Source organism: Prosopis cineraria, unplaced genomic scaffold (assembly GCF_029017545.1).
Source record: "Prosopis cineraria cultivar Desert tree isolate PC_DT_omini unplaced genomic scaffold, ASM2901754v1 PC1918, whole genome shotgun sequence".
Classification (NCBI taxonomy): Eukaryota; Viridiplantae; Streptophyta; class Magnoliopsida; order Fabales; family Fabaceae; genus Prosopis; species Prosopis cineraria.
In genome coordinates, this window is record NW_026557243.1 from 1 (window position 1) to 26,041 (window position 26,041).

At 32.7% G+C, this 26,041-nt stretch overlaps 1 protein-coding gene across 1 annotated transcript; it reads right to left on the minus strand.

Annotated features, from left to right (window-relative positions):
• Positions 1-13,364: 13,364 nt before the first annotated feature.
• LOC129301143 (uncharacterized) lies at positions 13,365-15,629 on the minus strand. The gene is made up of 4 exons (XM_054939715.1): positions 15,455-15,629; positions 14,029-15,342; positions 13,879-13,939; positions 13,365-13,680 (listed from the first exon to the last, which is right to left on the minus strand). The coding sequence occupies exons 1-4, from the start codon at positions 15,627-15,629 to the stop codon at positions 13,365-13,367; spliced, it is 1,866 nt and encodes a 621-aa protein (XP_054795690.1).
• Between the last annotated feature and the right edge of the window lie 10,412 nt (positions 15,630-26,041).

Consider the following 26,041-nt stretch of genomic DNA (forward strand, 5'->3'; position numbering starts at 1 on the left):
TCAACCGCTGAAAAAAAATTCGGCAGCATAACGGCATAAAGAAAGTATTTCCCAGGCTAAAACTCTTTTTAGTCTTGGCATCTCACTCTACAAACTAATTTCAACCATATACAATCACAACACCAACAAAATTCCACAAAATAGCATTTTCAAATTAACTCTAATTATTATAAATTATATCTAAAATTCGTTCAAAAATCATAGAAAAAAGAAAAACACCATAGACATCATTTTGAATCAATGTTTTCTATCTCATTGATCATTCTAAGGTTACACAATCCTATATTAACAATCCCAAGCCAAGAAAAAAATCATTATTTACCAAATGTATATATCAATAAAATAGTAATGAATTTTAGAGAAATTGCATGTCAGTGTTGGTCACCTAAATAAACTCCAATTGTAATGAAAATTAGCATACTAATACACTTCAATATGTAGTTTTGAACGATGAAACTACTTTAATCAAACAAGGCATTGAATTTAAATTAAAAATTATTAAATAAATCAGTCAAAATTTGTAGAAAATACAATCATCATAAATATCCTATTTTGATCACTAATTTTCATCTTAATAATCATTCTAAGGCTAATTATCATCTACTACCATTCTCAAGTCAATAACACATCAAACATTAACATTTTCGACACCCCACAATATCAAAATGGGCAATAAATGAGGAGAAAATTAAACAAGAAAAATCAACTAATAAAACAATCCATAACATTAAATAAATCAATCTCATAATCTAGAAATCTAGGGATATTGGAAGAAAATGAAAGAAAACCATAGAAATCACACACCCACGTACTTTAGAGAAGAGAGGATAAAACATAAAGAGGAAGCAAATGAGATGGCAGCAAACAGCGTAGGTGGTGGCACTTTCACGTCAGAGAGGATGAAGATGGTTGACAGCAACAATGGAGGAAGATTAAGAGATTTCTACACCAATTTCGTGTGCAAGTGGAGAAGAGAGAATACACGAGAAGATGAACGGGGCGAAAATGGAAAATGAGACTAAAAACTGATTAAAAAAGGGAATAAATGATGGGTCTTTTAATAATACACATCATTTATTCCAGTATATGTGACGGATGTTTTAAACACCTATCATATATATAAAAGACTTTAAATGACGAATGCTTTAAACACCTGTCATTTAAAGTCTGACAATAAATGATGGGTGTTTAAAACACCCATCATTTAAAGTTTAGTTTCTCATTCATTTTTTTAAATTAAGAAACTAAAAGGTTTTTTAACCTTTAAATGAGGGGTGTTTTAAACACCCATCATTTAAAGTCTGACAATAAATGATGGGTGTTTAAACACCCGTAATTTATGTTCTAACCTTCACTCGCCTCTCTCATATATGAAATGTTTTTATTTAATCATCATTTTTTATGGCATCTTATATTTGGATTTTTGTAGTAGTGAATAGTGATGGACTTAAGGTATTTGTGAAAATGCTTGAAGAAGGATTTGGTAGAAATAAGGTTGTTTAATCTTCTATTAGGCTCTAGAAGAATTATGGATGCCACTTGGAAAGCTATATATGTAATTATCTATGAGTAATAATTTTGAAATATTAATTGAAATCTTGAACTGCCTAAAGTAGATATTATTAAATTAAACGTTAGCTTGTGGTGCTTCATTAAGCATTAAGAAGGCATAAATGAATGGGATGGTTTTTTCTTGCTCTTGTTGGGTTATGGTTAAGTTACTAATTTAATAAGGAAATTGTTGGCTGTGTACATTTAATTGTAATGTTATTTTGATTTTTTTGTGCCCACTAAGTGCTTAGAAATTCCTTGCGAATTATAATTTATTTATTAGGAAATTTATGGGATTATTTGAGATATAAGTGAGAAGTTGAAAAAGAGTAAACTTTAGAATTCTTGGAGAATCTCTCAGGTGATTGAGAGCATCCCAACTAAATTTCTCTTAAAGTTTCTTTATAAAATACCTCATTTAAAATATTTGTTATTGTTTTTTTATGATTTATACAATTCTTATTACTTACCTCACTTTATATTAATTGGTTTACTACTAAATTTTTTTATTTTCATTAAAGAATTATGCTATTGTTGAGAAATATTTGGATCCAGTACATTATTAATTAATTACTTATTCTAAATATTTTTGTTTTTAATTTTTATAATTTATATGACAGCTGCTACTATGGTGATTCGTGTATGGAGAAAATTAAAAAGAAATTTGATAGTTGAATATTATATTTTGAAAGGAATGCTTTAAAAAGAATGGTTCAATTCCATGCATACTTGATTTAATTAGGGGAGACTGAGTTTAGAATGTTGGATGGAAATGGTAGTTTTGTTAACCCTTGGTGTGCTTTGGTACACCTAGCTAGCAGGGTGCTTAGAAGATGCTAGCCCCATGTGATGGCCAACGCATATGGAATGGAGAGATAGTTATTCATGAGCATAGTACTCATGCTTTTTTCATACGCCTTGTGCTTACGCTTGATTTCGTAGGCTTTGTGCTCGTGCTTGTTTTCATGGCTTCATGTTGCACTTGTTAGTTACTTACTCTCATGGAATGTGTTTTCACACTTGTTAATCATTTTGATAAAGTCCTACTAAAAAGAGAATTTTTGGACCCTTATTATTTTTAAATTTATTCCATTAAACAAATTGTTGTTTGATCATATATGATTTTATATGGTAAATTATATAACTCAATTGTTTAAAACAAAGATTGTAGCATAGAATGTGAACTTGATTTCTCTATCATCTATAATTGAATACACACACACATACTTGATTTATGTATTCCTATGTGATTGTTCGAATTAAAAAAATGAAAAAATGAGTTTTAGTATGTTTATGGTTATTTTTCTTATTGGACTCATAAATGTTCTCTTCCTTCACTTTTATAATCTCAATTGAGATGCTACTCACTCTAAAATTTTCTTTGGTCTCAAATATTGAAGTTAACTTGCACCTCCTACTGATCATTGAGGGGCATAATAGCTTTTTGGAATGTGGAAGCACACATTGACCATTTTGGTGTAAATATGTATTATATTATATGATTGCAAATTATTGCTCCACGTATACTACAGTTAGGTCCTAGTATTATTTTGCTGGTATGTAATTTGCTGGTATGGAGCTGGTTTCCTTTGTTGGATTAGCTGATAAGTTTTGCTACTGTAGAAATTTTAAGAAGTTCAAATTACAATGGAGACTCTATCAAAATTTCTATAGAATGGTTATGACTTTATGAATTTTAAATTTAGACATAAATTATGTATCATTATCTTGAATTAATTTTCTAGTTAATTAAGCCTTATGGAATATGAATCTATCTCATATTCTGTGCCGATCACACCCTTAGTACTAGGGTGTGACATGAAGGCTCATTAAAGACAATATTTAGGAAAATTTTATCACAGACATAATATAGATTGCTAGGGCAATTAGTTGTTTAAATAAACCAATGATTAAGTTACACATTCATGTGGGCAATGTTTATAAGGTTTCTACTTCACATGGAAATATTATAAATTTTGTTTGCTTTTAGTTTTCTCTGTATGTATGACCCTAGTTTGCTTTTGTTATGAGAAAGTTGGATAGAACCATATGTCTTATGGGATGTCTTTTTTATGTATGCAATTAAATATTGTGTGTGAAGGACAACTTAATTGATTTGGGTTACCTTTGACTTAGAGATGTTACATATTATCTAATCCCTATTAATGAAACTTCATCTCAATCTCTAATATATGGCTTCTTAAGTGTCATAAATATGTCATACATGTGTTTTTCCTTTTGTCATGCCAATTGTTTCACAAATTATTACATGGCAAGAAAGACAAAGGATTATATATGATGAACAAAAGAAAAAGTTGGCTTAGCATTAGCTAAGCACAAACAAAATTACAAATGGCTCACTATGAGCATGAGTTGGCAAGAGGATTTAAGGGTTTTAGCTTTTGACTATGGTGTTAAAATTTGCAATTTTGTGAAATGATTCTCATTGTTGTATCATTATATTTAGCAAAATACCTGAGAGCTAGGAACCAAGAGCTAGTAAAACTGCAACTGATGAATAGATTCAAGTATAATATAGGCAAACAAAATGAGAGAAAGCTAAGATTGAACGTGAAACAATTAGAGTAAGCAAAGCTAGCTAAAGAAGTTGATAGACAATTGCAATGTGATTGTGCTAATGCAAAGATAGAGAAATAGGTTGCTTCCATAAATACTACTTTTGAACATACTGGAGGTATAACTACCAGACATATTGTATGCCATGTGCTCAAGATTCTTTTACATGCTTCATAAATATATTTGATGAATGAATATATAAATTTCACTAACAAAGTCTCATTGCTAGCTAGCTTAATATATCCTTTAACTAAGCATGAATCCCACCTATGTACTCTAAAGTACATCTTTTAATGCTTAGAGTGAAAATAAATGAACATACATAATAAATAATGAAGAGTCCAATATATTCTGAAAGTTGACAATAAAAAATTAGAGAACAATTAACTACACAAATTATAGGAATGTTAATGATGATTTAAATATGACATTGTTGCCTATGCATAAACATGGCCTTGATCTTGTTCAATGATAATACAACATCAATCATACTTCCACGTGCTTCTAGAAGATTAGTGCAACAATTCAAAGCCAATTCAAGAATAGAGGATGTAGATGCCAATACAGTATTTATATGATGTTCATCTCCTTGCAATAAATTTGAATCCATGGCTTGAATTATTGCATGTGGCATTGACTCACTTACCTAGCTGGTCAAGCTCAATCTTGAGATAAATATATCTTCGATGGGCTTTTTCGTCATGCCTCAAAAATAGAGGGTAACCAGCACGGGATGTGAACTATATAACACATCTCCGCAAGCCTTTAACCTTAAACTCATTTCATTTCTAAAATGCAATCAAGTTTATATTGAAATTTTAACATTTTTGACATTGGTCATTAAAATAAATTTTTTAAAAAAATTTTGTAAAAATATCGACAAAACCTTGCTTGTAAATAGGATCATCTAAAACTCTACAATACAAAAATATTCACAGGATACCATGTCAATCAGGAGCTTAGTTCTTCTAATGAATAGATAGCATATATACCAAAATAGAAGCCCTGGATCTAGCATATGTGGAGCACCTAACCAGACCCCTCCAAAATAAAATACATAAGCATTGATAGTTACATAAAAAGGAAAGTTTTGATTAGTTCTTTACCCAGCACATCTATGAGTTCTCATGGATTAACAGGGGATCGGTGTCAACTAGGATATCTGAGACCAAAATAATTTTCCAATGAATAACATTCCAACAATAAATAATTGAACATAAAAAAATTAAATAATTATGTAAGTTAAAGAGATAACAATCTTTATAAAAAAATTTAATAAACTTCGAAATGAAACGATTCTATAAAATTTTAAATAAAATCTAGAACCATTAAAATCTCATAATAAATAATATTATCATTTGATTGCAAGGAAGCAAATAACAAAATCAATAACTATAAATAATTTACTACTTAAAACCAATGGGATGTAAAGTTACCAAATAATCAAATTCATATAATAGGGACTTATCAGAACAATTAACAAACATAGACACACAGTCCACGAGGGCAAATAACCAAATGCAGCTCTTGCTATGAAAACAAACGTGGACACATAGTCCACGAGGGCAAATAACTAAATGTAGCCGAAGCCACGAATCAAATGTAGACACACAGTCCACGAGGGCATGTAATCAAACTCAGCCGAAGCCACGAAACAAATGTGAGCACGATGCTCACGAATAATATCCCTCCGTTCCACGTACGTTAGCCATTGCACGGGGCTAGCACCTCCTATACACACCCTGCTAGCTAGGTGTACCATAGCGCGCCAAGGGCTAACAAAACTTCTGTTAGCAACTAGTGTTCTATATAAAGTCCCTTTTTAAAACCATTTTCAAACATGCGAGAAAATCATCACTTTCTAGATATAGTTCTCATTCTCAAAATCAAACTCACATGAATACTTTTAAACATTAAAACTTGCCAGAATCAAATTTTATTTCTGATGCTCATGCTTGCATTTATTGAATAAAAAAATTTTCAACGTCAAACTCACATAAATCATTCTCTGTATCAATCCAATATTTGATAAAATAAAAATCTCATAATCAAAGTTTAAACTTAACTTAATTGATCAAATAACATTTTAAAATTGGTAAAGCTAACTTCTTAAAATAAAGAAATGTTAATCAACAAATATTCAATAATCGCATTAATGCTATTAAAATGATTTCCAGAAAAATGTAGTGTTTTAGTAAAGGAAATTTTGATTGAAAAAAAATCAGTTGGGACGCTATCCACTTACCTATAGTATCCTCAAGGCTCCAAAGTTATTTCTTATGACTCTATTTGAGCTTCTCTGCTTCCAAACATCCTTAAGCTGAACAGGGGAGGGAAAATTTAATGCATCATGCCAAAAAAGAAGAACAGAGCCACCAAAATCAAACCAAGAATAAAAAGAAGCATCGGTAGTAGCTCTGTCCAGTGTTTTGGCTTCCATGAATTAGCTCCCACGTACCAGCAACGATGCAGCCGTGAGTGAAGGAGGTAGATCATCGAACGAGGAAGACGACTAGGCAACGACAAGCACGCTATTATTACTAGCTAAAGGATAAGACTACGGAGAGGAAGATGATAGGAAAGGATATTTTGGATTTGAAGTTCGAAGCTACTAGAATCGAGAAAAAATTTCCAACTCTCATCTTCTGGTCCAGAATGTGTGTGCACTGCCAAAAAAGAGAAGAAAAGAAGAGGAAAAAAATGGGGAAGACTTGATTGGAGGCAAAATGACGAGAACTGGCCGAAAAAATCGAAGAGGAACAGAGGGAGCTGGCATCGATGAAGCTTGAGTCAAAGGATCTTGAAATTTTTTCACCCTTCTGCGCATCTGACCGAGAGGGGAGAGGATAAAAATCTAACTATTAGAAAATTGTAAAAATTACAAGAGAGGGCACAGCATTTCCTTTAATAACATAAGAGAAATGGGCACTTCTTGTAATTTTTGCTAAAATTTTAAACTAATAAAATTTAGCCTATTGGTCAAAAGAATTCAAACTCTAGACCTTCAAATAAACTATTAGCATAAGTTTCACTAAATCACCACTTTCCATTTGTCATAAAACTAATTTAAATATAATATAAATTGAGAGAATATATATATATATATATTGAAATTTTAAGGTCGTTACATTTTTCTTGTGAATGCCTCTAATAACATGATTCCATAGTTATACACATCTACTTTTGTTGAAACAATTCCAGAAGATTTGTACTTTACATATAATTGAATTCAATTAATAAAGTATAACTAATAACTAAATAAGACTATTCATGTAATCAATTAGAGAAAATAGATATTAGAGAATAGAAAAATAAGTTATGTTATGCTACCAAGAAGTAGTCTTTCAATTTTTTAAATGTATATTTTTATTAAGCCTAAAGATTGATAAGAAAATTTTATGATCATATACAAAAGAATTTTTATGTAGAAGAAATAAAGACACACACACGCAACCACTTATCTAGGCATACATGCATGCATACCCCATACACACATTTCAAAATACATATTCATCTTAATGTTTTAACATTAATTAGTTTAAGAATTTTATATACATATAAAAAGACCAAATTAAACTAAGTTCAATGATTCAAAAATTCATAAAATAGCTCTGCCATTTTCTATTTGAATACAAGAGACTAGTGCTACACAAATATTGGGTTGGACTAGGTTTAGCCTTAACCTGAGGTCCAGTTTGAAATCATTATGGTTATACTTACTAGTCCAAGGTCTAGCTCAGTGTGGGATAAACCTAATGGTGGACCAGACCAAGCTTAGTCTCTCAAGTTGAAGACTAGTCTACCAAATTATAATTTTTTTAATATAGATGCTAAATGACATTCAAGAAGATGAAGAAGAGCATGTAGTGATATGAAGAGATACAAGAAAAATATTTGCAATAAATCAACAATATTCAACATTATGATTTATGAGAAAATTCAAAGCATACTCTAACAAATCCTACAAGAATAATAAATATTTAGAATAGAAAAAGGGAAGAAGAAAAGCCATGAAACCCGAATTTACTGATGAAGACCAAAGATGGAGGCTTTGAGTGAAATCTATGAAGAAGCCGATGAATGTAGATGAAGATTTTTTGAAATCTCAAGAAAATGATTTGATTAATTGATAGAGGAACGTTGATAGGGGTGGATGAACTGAGATAAAGAAAAGGAAAGAATTGCAATGAGAACAGTCATAGGGAGAGTGATTTCAATTAGTAATAAGAGCATGGTCGAAGGGTTTGGATCTCTGGAAGTTATTCAAGGGTAAACAAAATTGCATCATCAAGATTTTAAAAATAAAATAAAATAAAACACTTAGTTGGACTAGACTAAATGGTTCTTGTGGTTGGTCTAGAACCTAGTTTGACTCAATAAGCCAACCCGATATGGTCTATCTAAGTTCATTGTTAGGCTCATTTTTTCTTAAACTAGGTTGGTCTAGGTCTTGTCAGGTTAGACTGGGCTATAGCAAATCACTAGGTTATTGTACAACCCTACAAGAGACTATTTCATGGAAAATTAGAAAGAAATATCCAAGAACATTTCTCTCTCTAGAAGAATTAAGGGACCATGTTTTAGGCATAGATAATGTGACACTTGCATCGAGTGTTATCAAAAAATCATACAATTCAAATAATCTAAGTGTGGTTAAGGAGTTAATCCTAAAACAAATTTAAGAAACAAATCATTTAAATCATTAAACAGACACATGATTGTAAAATAAATATTTAAAACTTTTTAAAAAAAATTATAGGTTTTACCTATAGTGCATGGAAGCAAGTTAGGCGAAAGCGGGGTAAAAAATTGCTGTCAATGCTATCATGACAGCATTGACAACCCTCTCGGGCCAATTTCCGAGGGTTCACTAGGGTGAGGGCAGGCCTTCAGGCTCGAAGAGAATTTATAGAGTTATTTACACATCACCCCCCAACAAGGTATTTATAAGTTTTATATGATTGTACACAATCAATTATCTAATAACATTTCTCTCAAATAATAAAATTAGCAAATTATTTTCAAAAAATAAGGATAATAAAAGTTAAAAATGAAAATTCAAATACTACAATTTATGTATATATCTATATATTTCTTTAAAAAAAAATTCTCTCGCCCACCTTTGATTCTAATTTCAGGGCCAATTCAAATACAAAATAATGGAGATAGCTTGAAAATATAGTTATATTTAGAAATTGTCTTTTTTTTTTCATGCCATCTATAAAATTCTTATGAGTGAAGAGCTATCAATTGGATAAATTGATTGCACATTTTAAGATCACTCGTCATATATTTGATTTATTTAAGTGGCAGATCCACATATGATATAGCTTGAACTTGTTCTTTCGGTATTTTATACCAATGATTAATTTTTGTTCAAAAATAAAGCCCAATATATGCCATACTGCCACTCTAATCATTCTATAAAGCCCAATCAAAAGTTGGTTCCGTAACCGCTTATTCCTCTTAATTGAAATTCTAATGATGTTTATAGACAATAACAGCAGAATGGAATGACATATATATATATATATATATATATATGTAGATTAAGTATTTTAAAGTATATAACATTTTCATATATCCAACCATCTAATTTAGACTTATATATTTTCGGTTACATAAGTAATAGCATTTTGACGAAACATATTAGCATCTCAGTTCATAATTTCAAGTTGCAAAAGACAAGACGTAAGAAAAAGAAACGATCTATAGCGAATTAAAATTTCCGTAAAAATTATACCTGGTAAATTATTGGAACCAAGATCTAATTCCTGAAGCGAAATCAAGCTTCCAATGCTTCTTGGTATGTAGTCAAAGAGTTGATTTTGACCCAAATATATGATTCTAAGATTTGTAAGATTGGCAATTTCATTGGGAATATCTCCTGTGTGATCACATTAACAAAAAAAAAAAAAAAAAGCACTGATATGAGTACTTGTGTATAGATTATAGAAAATCATAGAAATATAATCTAACTTTATGGACATGATCATGGACAACATGTAGTATATAGATAGAAATCATATAAATTTAAAGACCATTAAAAAAATCTCTTGCATTATGCGCTGGCTCCAAGAACCCAAATGAAAAGGACAAAAAACTAATAACAGCATGAAAAATAGTTGTTCCTGACGGTGAAGGGAAAACTGAATGATGTTAATAATACATTATGTTGTGTTGAAAGCATGGTAATGAAGTATCACAAAAAAATTAAAACTATATACAATTTATAGTTTCATTTATCATTCCTAATCAACATAATCAATATATATATGTTCTTCCCTCTCCAACAAAATCAAGGTTGAGTAAGAGATTGAATATAACTTATCCCAAGACTCACTAACATGAACAAAAATATTTGAAATGATTTGGGAAAAAATATGAATTTACCCGATATAATGAAAGACATACCTATTAAAGAGTTGTATGACAAAGACATAAGCTCAAGTGAGGATAAGCCAGAAATAGTTGGAGGTATTTTTCCTAAAAGATTGTTCCCTGCTATGCGTAAAATCTTCAAGTGCTGAAGCCTTCCAATAGCAAGTGGAATAGATCCATGGATATATTCTCATTCCAATCCAACATCTCTAACCATGACAAATTTGATTCACTTGGAGGAATAACATCTTTAAAACTATTATTATGAAAAATCATTTGCTGAAGAGAAAATAGACTTCCAATCCAAGCTGGAATTTTCCCATGAAATTCATTAGAGCTCAAATTGAGAATTTTCAACTTATGTAACTGCAGCAACTCCTTTGGTAACTCACCATGAAAGTTGTTACTAGGAAGGTCAAGTTCAACAAGGGAGGACAAATTGCCCACTTGTGAAGGTAAGGTACCCTTGAGACTTGTGTCAGCAAGATTCAATACACTTACTCTCTCACCGTTAGCATCACAAGTAACCCCAACCCAATTGCAAATAAAAGAAGAGCTGGACCAATTAGCCAAGTGTATTGAATGGGTCTCTGTCATAGTTATGCAAATATGATAGGTAATCGATAATATTGATTAAAAGCACAGTATCAATTATTACAAAAGGGATATACTAGCAGGAAGGGGAAAAGTAATAACATAATTGTCAGAGAATTCAGAGAAAGGACAGAAGAATTCAGAGGGAAAACATTCACGAAAAATATCCACACTCTCTCCCCTCTATGTGTGTTCTATATATCCTCCAGCTCATGTAATTTCCATGTTGGTCTTTTTACCCGCGTACTCTTACATATGGACTCCTTAGCTATAGGTCCATAACTCTTTCGGTCCATTGTGATGTCTGGCCCGCTAGAGGTAGATCCAGGTGATATTGTGACAATACCCGCCTCACAAAGACGGACCTTGGCCTCAAGGTCCGCATCAGGATACAAAGCAAGTAACACTTCAAAGGATTCCCATGATGGAAATGACGTACCCGACCATTAAACTAGCACCTGTGAGTCCACCTTTCCAGCACGATGCACTGAACGAACGTCGAGTATAGCTTGTGGTTGAACAATAGGGCCCTTGAGGCAAGACCTCAGGGGTAATGGCAGAGTGGGTTGCGAACCATCTCTAAAGCACCTTTTCAACAAGGAGACATGAAAAACAGAGTAAATATGAGCATCTGGTGGCAACTCAAGGCGATAGGCAACATGACCGATCTTTTCAAGGACTTTAAAAGGTCCGAAATAGCGCATTGCCAGCTTTTAAAACTTTCGTAGGTGAACCGAATGTTGCTGGTAAGGTTGAAGCTTCACAAACACTAATTCGCTGATGTCAAAAGACTCCTTCATACGTTTCTGGTCAACAAAATGTTTCATTTGGTCTTGAACCTTCTGCAAATGAGTTTAAAGGTCCGATAAAACTTCATCACGAGCTGTTAGTTAAGCATGCACATCATACAGGGTATCTTCTCGTGATGCATGGCGAAGCAAAGGAGGAGGGTCCCGACCATAGACAATCTTGAAGGGGGTGGTGCCGAGGGAATGGTGGTAAGCCGTGTTGTACCAATATTCTGCTAATGGCAAGAAATCAATCCATCGACGTGGATGATCTGATACATAACAGCGCAGGTACATTTCTAAGCAGCGATTCATAGCCTCAGTTTGGCCGTCGCTTTATGGATGGTAGGAAGAACTCATTTGTAATTGTGATCCTTGAAGGCGTGAGAGATGACGCCAAAAGGCACTAGTGAAAACCTGATCACGATCAGAGACTATCGAACGTGGCAAGCCATGGAGCTTCACAACATGGTGAAGAAAAGCGTCCGCAACCATATGACTAGTGTATTGTGTCTTTAATGGTATAAAATAACTGTACTTTGACAATCAATCGACAACAACATAAATAACAGAATACCCATGCACTAGAGGAAGGCCCGTAATAAAGTCCATAAATATGTCTTCCCAAATGCGAGCAGGGATCGGCAAAGGCTGCAATAAGCCGAAAGGGTGAAGTTGTGAAACCCTTGCTTACTGACAAATTTGGCAATGTTTCACATATGCTCGAACATCACGACGCATATCCGCCCAGTAAAATAGAGAGGCCAACCGCTGAAAAGTTCTCAAATAACTAGCATGACCCCCGATAACCGAATCATGAAATTCAAACAATACACATTGTATAATAGCTGAGTCATCGTGTGGTAGGACCAATCGTTGATGTCAGAACACATGGCCATTGCGTAAGTCAAAACCAGGAAGGGTCGAAGAATCATTTTCCAACTTCTGTCGCATCTGTTGAATAGTAGCCGAAGCTCGTACACTTTGATAGACTTCCTCCATGAATGATGAGTGAATTATGGTTATAGTCATCAATGTAACGTGAGACAAAGCATCAATAGCTGTGTTAAAGGCTCCTGGCTTATACTCGATAAAGAATTGATATCCGAGAAGTTTAGGCAAACACGCCTCTTGCTCTGGAGTTTGCATTCTTTGTTCATTCAGATGCTTTAAACTTGCATGATCAGTTTTAATGATGAAGTGATGACCAAAGAGATAATGTCTGAATTTAGCTACGGACTCGACAATAGCATATAGCTCTCAGTTATATACCGACTAGGATTGCATGCGATTGGATAGCTTCTTGGAAAAATAAGCAATCGGATGGCCATGTTGACTAAGGATGGCACCAATATCGATGCTCGAAGCATCTGTCTCTAGAACAAAAGGTTGGTTGAAGTTTGGTAATGCTAAAATAGGGGCACATATTAGAGCTGACTTCAAGGCTTCAAAAGCTTCTTGTGCCTCTATTTTCTACTGGAAGCTATCTTTCTTGAGTAACTGTGTCAAGGGTCTAGCTAAACGAGCATAATGACGGATAAACCGCCTGTAATAGCTGGTCAAACCAAGAAAACCCCCAAGTTGGGTGATCGACGTTGGTATAGGCCAATCTCGCACCAGCTGTACCTTGCTCTGGTCCACTTCCATGCCATCCTTCGAAACAATGTGCCCCAGGTAATCAATCTTCTTTTGGCCGAATGAACATTTAGAGAATTTTACATGCAACCTTTGTTGAGATAGAACATGTAAAGCAGTCGTTACATGGTTTAGATGTTGCTCCCATGTCGTACTATAAATGAGAATATCATCAAAAAAGATCAGAATAAATTTTCTAAGACAAGGCTGAAAGACAGAATTCATGAGAGCCTGGAAAGTGGCTGGTGCAGTAGTTAGGCCAAATGGCATCATAGTCCACTCATATAAACCTTAATATATGTGAAATGCTGTCTTCTCACGGTCTGTTAGGTTCATTGAGATTTGATGATACCCGGCTCTCAGGTCTAGTTTTGTAAAGAATTCTGAACTATACAGCTCATCAAGGAGCTCATCTACAGTAGGCATCGGAAAAGCATCTTTAATGGTTACTGCATTAAGTGCTCGATAGTCCACAAGAAGCACCATGTGCAGTCTTTCTTACGCACCAATATCACTGGTGCAGAGAAAGGACTATTGCTCGGCTGAATGTAGCCTTTAGCTAATAATTCTTGCACTAATTTCTCAATCTCCATTTTTTGACTAAAGGGATAATGGTATGGCCGAACCTTAACAGGCTCAATACCAGGTTGTAATATAATGCAGTGCACATGATCTCTAGCAGGAGGTAATCCTTGTGGCTTGGCAAAGACTATACCATATTGATGTAATACAGCCTTCAGATCATTTGGTAACTGTGTAGGCACTTCGATATTAGATCCTTCCAATAACTTGTTAGAAGTTTCTTCACTCTGTAACATGAATAACTCAGAAATTGCATCAGTATTATGAATTCGAATCAAATGGTGAAATTGGGTATTAGAGACAGGTGCAGCTTTGTAACCATTTAAAGTGACAAAGTTGCTTCCTTGTAAGAATCTAATCATTGACATACTATAGTCGGCCACGTGGGGACCCAATGTCTCTAACCATGATGCACCAATCACTACATCAGCACCTGCTACAGGAAGCACGTAAGCAGGGAAAGAAATGGTATGCCCACTGATGTACACCTGCAAGTCAGCTACCATAGAGTTGCATTTCATCAATTGACCAGTCCCCACCAAGACCTGAAATGTGGGTACTACCTTTGAAGGTAATTGAAGGTGTTGCATAACGCGAGGGTAGACATAGTTGTCTGAGCTACCCCCGTCTAAGAGAACTTGTACATCCATCCCATTAATAATGCCATTGAAACGGATGGTGGCTATACCCGACGAACCTTGTGTCGTACATAATGATAGATGGTGCAGTGTATGAATCTCCTCACTTGCCTCTCCAGGTTCTTCCTCATTATCATCCTCTAGTCCATAGTCCGTCAGTAACATCATGAGTTGCTTCTTCCCACACCGATGGGATGGAGAAAACTTCTCATCACAAAAATAGCATAAGCCCTTTTCGCGTCGAATCTGCATTTTGGCTGGAGTGATCTTCCTTATGGGTGGTTTGTCTGGCAATGGTAATAATGGTAGAAGTATATTTTTACTTCCTGTCGTAGGTGGTACTGTCGTCTTTGGAATTGCTGCAATGACAGTCGAGGATAACTTGGTTCCCCCCGTTGGAGATGGAGAGAATGTTGCTCTAAGCCATGCTGGTGAGGAGACATGAGAATCTCGCCCAGCATACAAACGCCCTAATGCAATTGCCTTCAATAATGTGTTGGGTGCTTGAGCCACCACATCCTGTCGCAGTTCTACTCTAAGGCCTCCTATAAAGCAATCAATCAAGGCACCTTCTGTTATATCCTCTGAACGATTTGCTAATGCCACGAATTGCCGTGTATATTCTTCATAAGAATCTTGCCTATCTAGATGGTTGATATTGAGACCCAATCAATGGCCGCTCGGGTGTCTTGTTTCCAGATTGATAACCCTCCTCTGAGTGCGATGATTCAGCTCGGCGATTGAAGTTGTCTACCGACCTCGCCAGTGATTCTAGCAAGCCTTCAATCTTACTGAAACGTCTAGAGGCATCTTTCATCCAATCTTGCGTCATCTTCATCTCAGCTTGCAGTTCCTTCATTCCAGTGTTGTCGACAACGGCCATGGACGTCTCTCAATGAGAGCACCAAAATATGTCACAGTTATGCAAATATGATAGGTAATCGATAATATTGATTAAAAGCACAGTATCAATTATTACAGAAGGGATATACCAGCAGGAAGGGGAAAAGTAATAACAGAATTGTCAGAGAATTCAGAGAAAGGACAGAAGAATTCAGAGGGAAAACATTCACGAAAAATATCCACACTCTCTCCCCTCTATGTGCGTTCTATATATCCTCCAGCTCATGTAATTTCCATGTTGGTCTTTTCACCCGCGTACTCTTGCGTATGGGCTCCTTAGCTATAGGTCCATAACTCTTTCGGTCCATTGTGACGTCTGGCCCGCTAGAGGTAGATCTAGGCGATGTTATGACAGTCTCCCATAGAACTTTTGAAAACAAGAAGTGCTAATTCATCGTTTTTGGTGACATTGGTTTGACATAAAGTTGGGGAGATGATGAGATAGCAAAGTATTGAGAACATGGAGAAGGAAAAATGAAACCAAAGGTTGGCCATGTTGGATTGATTTAAGGCTTATAAGATTGACGAGAACGATGAAGAAGGTCATGCTATATATATATATATATATATGCCTCAAGGTTGATAAGCACTGCTCATAATGATAATAAAAGCCGAATAAAATGTGAACCTAATAAAAGCATTTATATTTTGTGGTGGGAAAAAAGTGTACTATTTGAATTCTTCTCAAGATAATTAAACAATGTGCCAACTAATCAAATTCTAACAAAGAAACAATATTGTGCCATCTTTTCCATGGTGCGGTGGGTATTCGAGTTGACTTGGTTTGACCAAGAAAAACATATAGACAAATAAAAAAAATTTGTCACAATCCATATGACTTAGCTTGTTTTTCTCTTGAGAAGAGAGACAAGATAATATCTGCCTTACGTGCTAAGTGAGAATGGAAATAAAATAGAAAGAGGATGAAGAGGATCTGTTTCATCATCGAGCTTTTGGTTTGATAGTAGAGATATGTTGGACCTACAACTAAGACGACGCGAAGATAAGAAATGGCAAAGCGAATAGGTTTGGCTATCGAAAAAATAAAATGAAGGAGGGCTGGCCTGCTAGGGAAGACGAAGAGGTTCACATCGGTTCCTTTCATCACAATAGGTGTGAAAAATCAATCAGATTTCTTATTATTTACCAAAATGTCACCGCCTCTTCTTTTTACACTTGTTTCTTTTTAACCGGCATGAAATGTTAATATAAGATCATATATTTGTAGTAGTATTCACTGAACCTCAATATTCTGAATACTATTATTATTGTGCCATTTTAACATGCATATGGATTTATTGGCTTAAAAAATTTCACCGTTGGTGAGTTGTGAAAATACTCAGCACAACCTCATTGATAGAACATAATAATTTTGCTATCAATGAAATAACTTTAATATACATTCATGGCGTACTTACCTTCAAGCTAGATAAAATCATGTTTAGTCAAAAAATAATCTATAATTCATTTTTTTGATAAAATCTATAATTCATTTTTAAATCAACTATATAGTTTATTTGCAAGAGAAATAAATTGGGGAAATGACATTAAAAGAACCAACAGCTTCAATTAAACTTAAACAAGGACCAAAAGATTTGGAAATGAAAAATAAGGACAAAAGATCCTTTAGTAAGTTGGTCTAAAAATTTGCTACTTTCATCCCCATAATTTGCAATCATCAGAACAAGAATTAGATAATAAAATGTGCTACTTTCATCCCCATAATTTGCAATCATCAGAACAAGAATTAGATAATAAAATTTGCTAATTTAAACAACTTCCAAGTAATGAAGTACAAATATTTTAATTAATAAGATATTAAAAATACAACATTTTTAATTACTTACCAGTGTTTTTGCTATCAACGATATAATTCAATACTAACCTAGTAGGTAGCCGGTTAATATGGATGGTTAAAATGATATTTTAGTATTTTACATAAGTAAAAAATAACATTGGTCTTTTGTAATTTAGTTGTAATTTAGAAGATTTAATTGATATTAATTGCAATAGGATGCTTGTTTGTAATCTTTTGAATATTTTTTTAATAATTTTTTAAAATATTCAAATTAATTAATGGTCAAAGTTAACCTTTGTTAATAATAGGGACAACATTGCACTAATTTTATATGTTGAATAGGACATTGCACCACAAAAAAGTTAGAATATCATCATCATATACTCCTGGGTGAATAGTTGATAGTTAAAAATATGATTTAATCCAATAAAAAAATAAATTTGATAGGGAGCTATTAATGGAAGGAAAAATGTTATTTTATTTTATAATATATATATATATATATACACGGACTTATGATATAATTACAAAACGAATTCCATAAAACATAGCCCAAGAAAATTACGTACCAGGCTTAAAAAGGATTTCAAAAAATTTATTTAATTTGTCGATCTTAAATAAAAAATATTTTTAAGTCTATACCAAAAATATAATTCAAAAAATAACAGCTAGACATATCATAAGATAAACAATTTGTTCATTATTAGGGACATAGATATTTTTCCTTTATATTTATCACTGATTGGATCTAATGAGCTCCACTCACCCATGGGGTGTCGGTATTTTCATTTTCCCATGAAAAGATAGTCCCAAGAAGAAAATTTGAAAAATATGTGAGAAATTCCGAATGAAGCTTAATGTGCATAATTACCACTTGAAAGTAGAACCATTTTTTCAAGCGAAAATTCCTTTGAGTGAATTCCATGAGAAATTGTTGAAAAACTGGGAAAAAAAGTATTAAGAAAAAAAATATATGAACATTTTGGATTAAGTGTACTATCTTCTCTTCGGTTAGCTTAAAGACATCAATATGCATCTCCCCACCTTGGTTCTCTTCCCACTTCCAATAAAATCATAAGAAAAATTAAATTGTTTGTTTCAATCTTTTTATCAAGTTTTGAAATAGGCCTTTATAGTTTATACTTTTAGAAACAACTCCATGAAGTTTGTATGGTCAAATATGTTAGTCGCTTAAAGTGCACTTTTCACTTCAGTCTTTCTTACTTCCCTTATTAACTGACAAAAAAAGTTCAAAATAACCAATATAAAAAGTTCTTCCTACAGTAGTGTATGTTTTTTTTTTTTTCAGGCACACAAATTATTAGTTAAAAAATTGACTTGTAAAATGGTATGTGTAAAATTGTATAATAATAATAATAATAATCTCACGTTATTTTGATCAAAACTACATTTTGACCAAATCCAACTAAACAAACAGATACCATTTCATTTCTTTGTTATTATGAGAGCCTTTGGTTTTACAAACCAATAAATGGGCTTAGCTGTAATGTCCCTAGAGAAAGTGATTGGAATTAGGTTAATTAACATTATATGAATGTAATGATGAAGCGTACAAGAAACTCTTTACCTGCATTTACAATGTTGGAGAAGATATTGGCGCATTTAATTATCAACTTGTTGGAGAAGATAAAGACCACATATTATTGCCCCGCTTCCTCTATGCCAAGGACATATGAGTTTACTTGACTTGGAAATGCAACACTCTTTGATTATAAAATCAAATTTATTCTACAATAAAGATATATGGATTGTCTTGACTAGGAAAAATTATGTATAAAATATGAATTTTCACCATTCATGACTTCTTTTTCTCTTTGGCGATATTAATGACCTATGTTAAAGAAAAAAAAAAAAAAAAGAAAACACCCAAATTCATAGAACCTCCACATTATCAATGAAATGACTAAAACAAATATATAAATTATTTTTATTCCATTCACCTATAATTGTGCAATCTTCTTTACACAATGACTATATGAATACACTAAAAAAAAGATAACTACCATTTATAATTTTTTCTCTTAAAACAAAATAGATGGGAGGTCGGTCATCAATGTATCTTAAAGATAAATTCAAATATAATTACAAATAGGACTTTACAATATAGCGTGGAACAACTTTGATTGAATTTGAAATAAGATATAACAGCGCTTATACCTATTGATATCAATAACAAGTCCTAGGAATTGAATTAAGAATAATAATAATACTAATAACAACAATAGAAAAGTGACAAATATAAGAGAGTTGTGAACTTAGTCTATAGCGTCGAATCTATACCTAATCAATTATGAATTAATGATAATTAATGGATGAATGTGAAAAGGAAAATTAATTATCTGGTCAGTAAAGGATAATTAATTGATCATGCTAATAAAACATAATTTCAGAATTTTTTGGCAAAGTATTTTCAGAATATTATTAATTAAAATATTATTACCTGAATTTTTCTTGGCCAATGATAAAATAATTTATTTTTGGGTAATTTGTATGTAAAATAATTAACATTCACCTTACCTCATCAGTAATAACATAAAATATTATTTTCAAGGAAGACTATATTATTGTGCCCCTTTCTACATGCTAGTAGCGATATATGAGTTGGCTTGATTTGGTATGTAAGCAGAAAATGATATAAGATTCTTTTTCTTCGACTATAACATCAATAAGCATTGTAATGTATAAGAAACTATCTCACCTATAGAACCTCAACAGATTTGGTTATCATTTAAAATGACAATATAATATACCTATAAAATATTGAATTGAAAAATTATTTTGATGTAAAAGTATTTCATTGTTAGTTTAATTTTGGCTAATTTTTTAAGCAACAAGATTTATTTTCTTCTAATTATAAAAATCAAAATATACAATGATAATTGTTAGTGAATGTGCAGCATATTCAAATTCTAACAACAAAAAAATTGACATTGATCATTGTGTCATTTTTTCAACATTAGATATATATATATAAGCTGTATTTTTTATCCGTTTATTTTTGTAAAAAGATATATGAGCTTGAATAAGAAAATTATGAACATCAGACATATTTCCATATGTCCCACCCACCATTGGCAACTTTTTTAAATTAGTGAGTTGAAAAAAAAGAAAACAACCCAATTTATAAAACCTTACAACCACATTTTGTACCAGGCCTTGTGACAGCATTTGAAGTGCATTTTTATGCCAAACACCTAATAAGGATTAGCGGAGGTTAGTCCATGTGTCAATTTGTCATGTCCCATCAAAACAACCTTGACTGGCACGAAGTACAAGGTAAACCTCTCTTTATAAGCCTAATCAATTTAAATTTTTCTCATTACACTTGATAAAAATCCACTTCACTAATGTAATGTCAATTAATATTATAATATTCATTCATGAATGTTTGTATAAATTTCAGTATAAACTCCTTCAAGAGTTGGATTATTATTATTATTATTATTATTTCTTATGAATAAAAATTATTAGGGAAATTAATTTAATATGTTAAAGAATTTTTTTATATGTTTTTTCTAGTCTATTTTTTTTACTTGATACATAAATAATTGATTTTACAACTTACAACACTCACATTATTTTTCTTTTGATCAAATAATTCAACTGATCAAACACATATTCATTAATTTCTTTGTTATTATGAAAGACTTTGATTCAACAAACCAATAAATAGGCTTGGCTCTGATGTCACTAAAGAAAGTGATTGAAATTAGGTTAATTAACATTATGGGAATGTAATGATGAAGCATACAAGAAACTCTTAACTCACATTTACAATGTTGGCTAACATATTGGTGCATTTATCAACTTGTTGGAGAAGATCCAATGACCACAGATTATTATTGCCCCATTTCCTCTATGCCAAGGACATATGAGTTTATTTGAATTTGAAATACAACACTCTTTCATTATAAAATCAAATTTATTGTAAGAATTGTTAGAGACTGATACGTGTGATACTCAAATTATTCAAACAAAAAAGAATCTCTACATCAATGTATTGTTCTTCCACAATATAAGTATATAGATAGTCTTGAACTAAGAAAATTACGTAGAAAATATAAATGGTTACCATTGATGACTTCTCTTTCTCTTTGGCCATATTAATGAATTGGGTAAAAAGACTAGAAAGCATTCCAATTCATAAAACCTCCAGATTGTCAATGAAATGACTAAAACAAATATACATAAACACTACTACAAAAAAAGGGAATATAGAACGATCATTTTCCTTATTATTTAATGGTTATAAACCCTTGAGTAACCTGATGCTAAATATTCTAGGACCATTTATTCAATAGTTTTTAACCATTAAATATTGTCCATTTATTCAATGGTTTTTATTCCAAAACCATTGCATAAATTTTTGGAATTTGGAAATGAGAAATTGTGAGAGATAATATTCAATAGTTCTAAACTAAAGAATGAAGAATATTTTGCTATTATTCAATGGTTATTCACTAATAACTATTGAATATGTGTACTTATTCGGCGGTTCTGTAACACAATTGCTAAATAGTTTTTACTGCATTATTGGTCATCATATTCAATGGTTTTCTCTCATAACTATTGAATATTATGACCCAATTTTTTAGTTTGGCCAGACTGCATTTCTAGCAATCCTCCTGTATTATAAATTACAAAATGATATTCCAGCACCCAAACACAAATTCCAGCCAATAATAGTCATGTATATACATATAAATGTACAATGAATTCCTATAAAAAACTTATACACAACTTGAAATGCTTGAATTAAACTAATTAGTGGCTAAAACATAAAGCTCCAAATCCTAAAATCTGCCTAAGTTTCCTAACTATCACTACTGGTGGCTGTTGAAACTAAACCATACTTCAAAAATACCATGTGCTAACTCTTCAAGGACTTCTTCCATTTGAGCATGAATATATATGTCATAGTATGTGTCCTTGTAGTACTATATGCAACAATAACAACAACAAATTAAAATCATGTCTATTGATAAAACTAATAAAATATTAATAAATAGGAAGACAGTATATTATATCTTTCAGAAGAATTCTGGTTGGAGCATTTTGGATTATGTCCTTCATGAATTTCATGACAGCGTACCCATAATCCCTGACTTTTTTTGCTTGCTTTGGCACTACAATCATACAATGGATAAAAAAACCAAATAGCTATTGAATAATATGACATGACCTATAAAATGACATTACTAATATAATTAATGATAAATACATATATCTTCACAATTGTCCATCATGTTGCTATATCAAACTGACCGTTGTCCTTTACTAGTTGTTGAAATTGTTGATCAACGTTAGTGCGGTACATGACAATGGCCCTAAAGTGAAATAGAAAACTTGACATGAGAAATATTCATACAAAAAGAACAAATTACATACATATACACAAACAAATTAATCAACTTACTAATTAATCATTTCCACAATATACGGTCTGTTAGAGGGATGGCTACTATGAATAGGGTACCACACCCTCCCTAAAGTTGGAGTGATCACAAGCAACATCTAGTGTCCCTTATGACAAAAGTTACAATTAGGAAGTATCATATAAATAATTAAATTTTGAATAAATTAAAGTAAAGCATCGTAAAGTAACTTACCCTTTACAATAAGGTACTATGAATATTGTGTTCTTGTTGGCACGTTGCTAGAAGTACTTTGAAAGCTTTTGAGATATTTTTAGTCCTTGCTTAGGACTTATTATATCATGGCCATAAGGATAGACCATATGATGACTGACAAATATAATCCTCTGTACTATATCTCTCCTAACAAGCATGGTAGTGTAGAGGTTCCTTAAATGTCAAAATAAATAGAATAATATATGATTAAAGTGTGTGTGTGTGTGTGTAGCTAAACATTTAATGAAAGGTTTTAGAAACATACCTTATATATAAGTTACATAGGGTAGTGATAGCCTCTGAATGGTTGAATAAATCATCTAACACCTTATTGTTGACTTGGTCAAAAGACTATGGGTCAGCATACATGTCCGTAAGGAAAGGGAACAGCACTGCATCTTGGTATAGGTCTTAAGCAACTGTTGATTTTTGTTGGGTGTGACTAGACGCTTAAAGGCTTGAGGCTGAGGGGCTTTAGGCAAATGAGCTTGAGGGAGAACCAGTGTCTTCTAGGAAAATGTGATAGGCTCCTTGGATTTGTCAAAGCTTTTCTTATCCTTTCCCCTCTTCCACTTAGTAGTGAATGCTTTCATAGCCTCCAGTGCTTTCTTTCCCATTGGCTTATCAGCAAGATAATTTTACCAACATATAAGATAGTTAGATATCAACTACAAAAAATGCAAAAGAAGTTAATTTTTAATTATGAGTTTAACAAATATACCTTTGAAGATGGTGCCAACATATGAGGAAGATGAATCAGCCATGCAACAAAGTTGAGCAATGCATCTACTACTGTCCTTGCATCCGGAGTAGGGTAGAGTAATTCATAATTAGGATCCTCAACTATAATAACCTTAAAATTTTAAGTTAAAATAATAATAATAAATAAATAAAATAATAATAATAAATTAAATATATAATAATTTTTTTTTGAGTGTATTGTATTAATGTTTGGAATAATTATAATAAGAAGGAGTGTTGTTGTAGTGGAAGTCTACAAATAATGTGATAGCTTTGGAGTTAAAACTAAGATTAAAATTAATGATTTAGTATTTGATTATGTTTTAATAATTTTTGGAACAAATATATCAAGTGGGAATGTTGGTTTTGTGAAAATTGTGGTGAAAAAAATATATATATATATATTACAATATCAATAATAAAAAAAATCTGATGGGGTGGTTTTGTAATTTTTTCAACAAGCTTGGGCTTTGTTTTGTAATTTTTCCATGATCTTTTTATTCAAATTCTTTTTCCTCTCAGTCGGTGATGTATGCTTAAAAAGAGTGATAGAAGGCTGGCAATTCTTCCTCTGTTTTTCCCTCCCCTTCCCGTTGCACCGACTTCAATCTTGCTGTTAGTCCGATTTTCACCACTGCCTGAAATTATCCATTCCTTTCCCCTCTGCTGATGGTCCATTTCTGTCAAGTATGTAGCTCAGTCTTTTCTCCATTGCGTGCTGACAGGGGTGCGTGTATGTTCATTTCTTTCATTTTCTCCTCCTCTTTCCTGTCGCACTGCCTTTTGTTCTTGCCATTGATTTTCTTTAGTTGCATTTGATTGGGCATCATCTATTCCTCACCGTCACGTTCCACCGTTGGGAGTATTGCTGTCACTATAATCCTTTCTCAGCCGCTGCCCCCTGTTTCGATGTGATCTTCTTGCTTCGTCGACGGTGTTCTTTTCTACTTCATCGTCGCACGTTGAAGCTCCTCCTCACCTTCTTCAACGTCGAGCTCTTTCTCTCTGGTCCTTGTCGATGATTTCTCTTTTGCAGTCGACTAGAGCAGTCCTCGCCATCGTGGTTTGGCTGCTGGAGGTGTGGAAGTTGCTGCTTCTTCCACCGTTATTTCTTCCCTTTACAAGTTTGTGTGGGTGTTTGCTTAGTCTTCATTTCCCTTTTTCCCCTATCTGTTGAGTCTTGTGCATGTGATAGGCGTGTTTCTGCTCCTTTATCACTGTTGTTGGCCGTGTATGCTTGAAGTTTCAACTGTGTAAAATTTAGACCAGCCATCGTTTTCCCTCCTTTGATTATCATCAAAGCAAATCTGGCAGTATTGAGAGTATGGCTGCCATGGAACTTAAGTTAATTAATTGTCATTTTTTTCTTCGTTTGGCGATGTGCCATAGTCTTCTCCATTCCATACTGCGGCTGTCACGATTTTTTAGGGAATTGAGGTGCATTTTAGTGAATTTTGTATGTGTTTTTATTTTGATGTTAAGTTGAATATGGATGATAGAGTTAAGGTTGGAAGTTGATTTAATTATCGAGGCTTAATGCAAACTAAATTTATTGTGTTGCTTTGGACAATATTGGATGCTATTTTAAAATGCTGAGTTAGAAGAAAAATTAATGAAGAAATTAGATATTAAAAATTGTTGAATTTGTTTGGATGTTTGACTTATGAGTTAAATTAATAGTGAAGGTTGTCATGGAGCATGTAAATATGCTTGAAAGATTTGTTAGTGAAAAACAACTTGTTAAAATTTTATAGTAAAGCTTAGAGGAATTAGAAATATTTCTTGAGGGAGTATATGTATTTACATGCAAAGATGTAAAATTGAAATACTTATTGAAATCGTGTAACTTTTAAAGGGAAATTATTAGACTATATGATAACTAAGAGTCTGGTCAAGTTTGGAATAAGCTATATTAATGGTTGAAATTGAATGTTGCTTTGTATTGTTGAACTAATTGATAGAAGTTCTTGGATTGTTCAATGAGAGTTTAAGGGCTTAATGAGAAATTTTAAAGGATTATTGAAGATTTTGAATATTTTTCTTGTTTATTATAAAAAAAATCATAATGACATGAGGATTATTGAATTATGTGTTAGATTATTTGGAGCATCACTGAAGTAAGTAGGATTTCATGGGGGTCAAGCTTTGAAATTCTTGAAAATTTTGGTGAGTGGGTGGTGTTCCAAATATTTCTTTTTTAGT

Coding starts and splice junctions, on each gene's coding strand:
- LOC129301143 (XM_054939715.1), bottom strand. CDS start 15,629: ATGGCCGTTGTCGACAACACTGGAATGAAGGAACTGCAAGCTGAGATG. Junction 15,343..15,454: donor ATCATCGCACTCAGAGGAGG/GTTATCAATCTG, acceptor TCGTGGCATTAG/CAAATCGTTCAGAGGATATA. Junction 13,681..13,878: donor AAACTAGACCTGAGAGCCGG/GTATCATCAAAT, acceptor TCTCATTTATAG/TACGACATGGGAGCAACATC.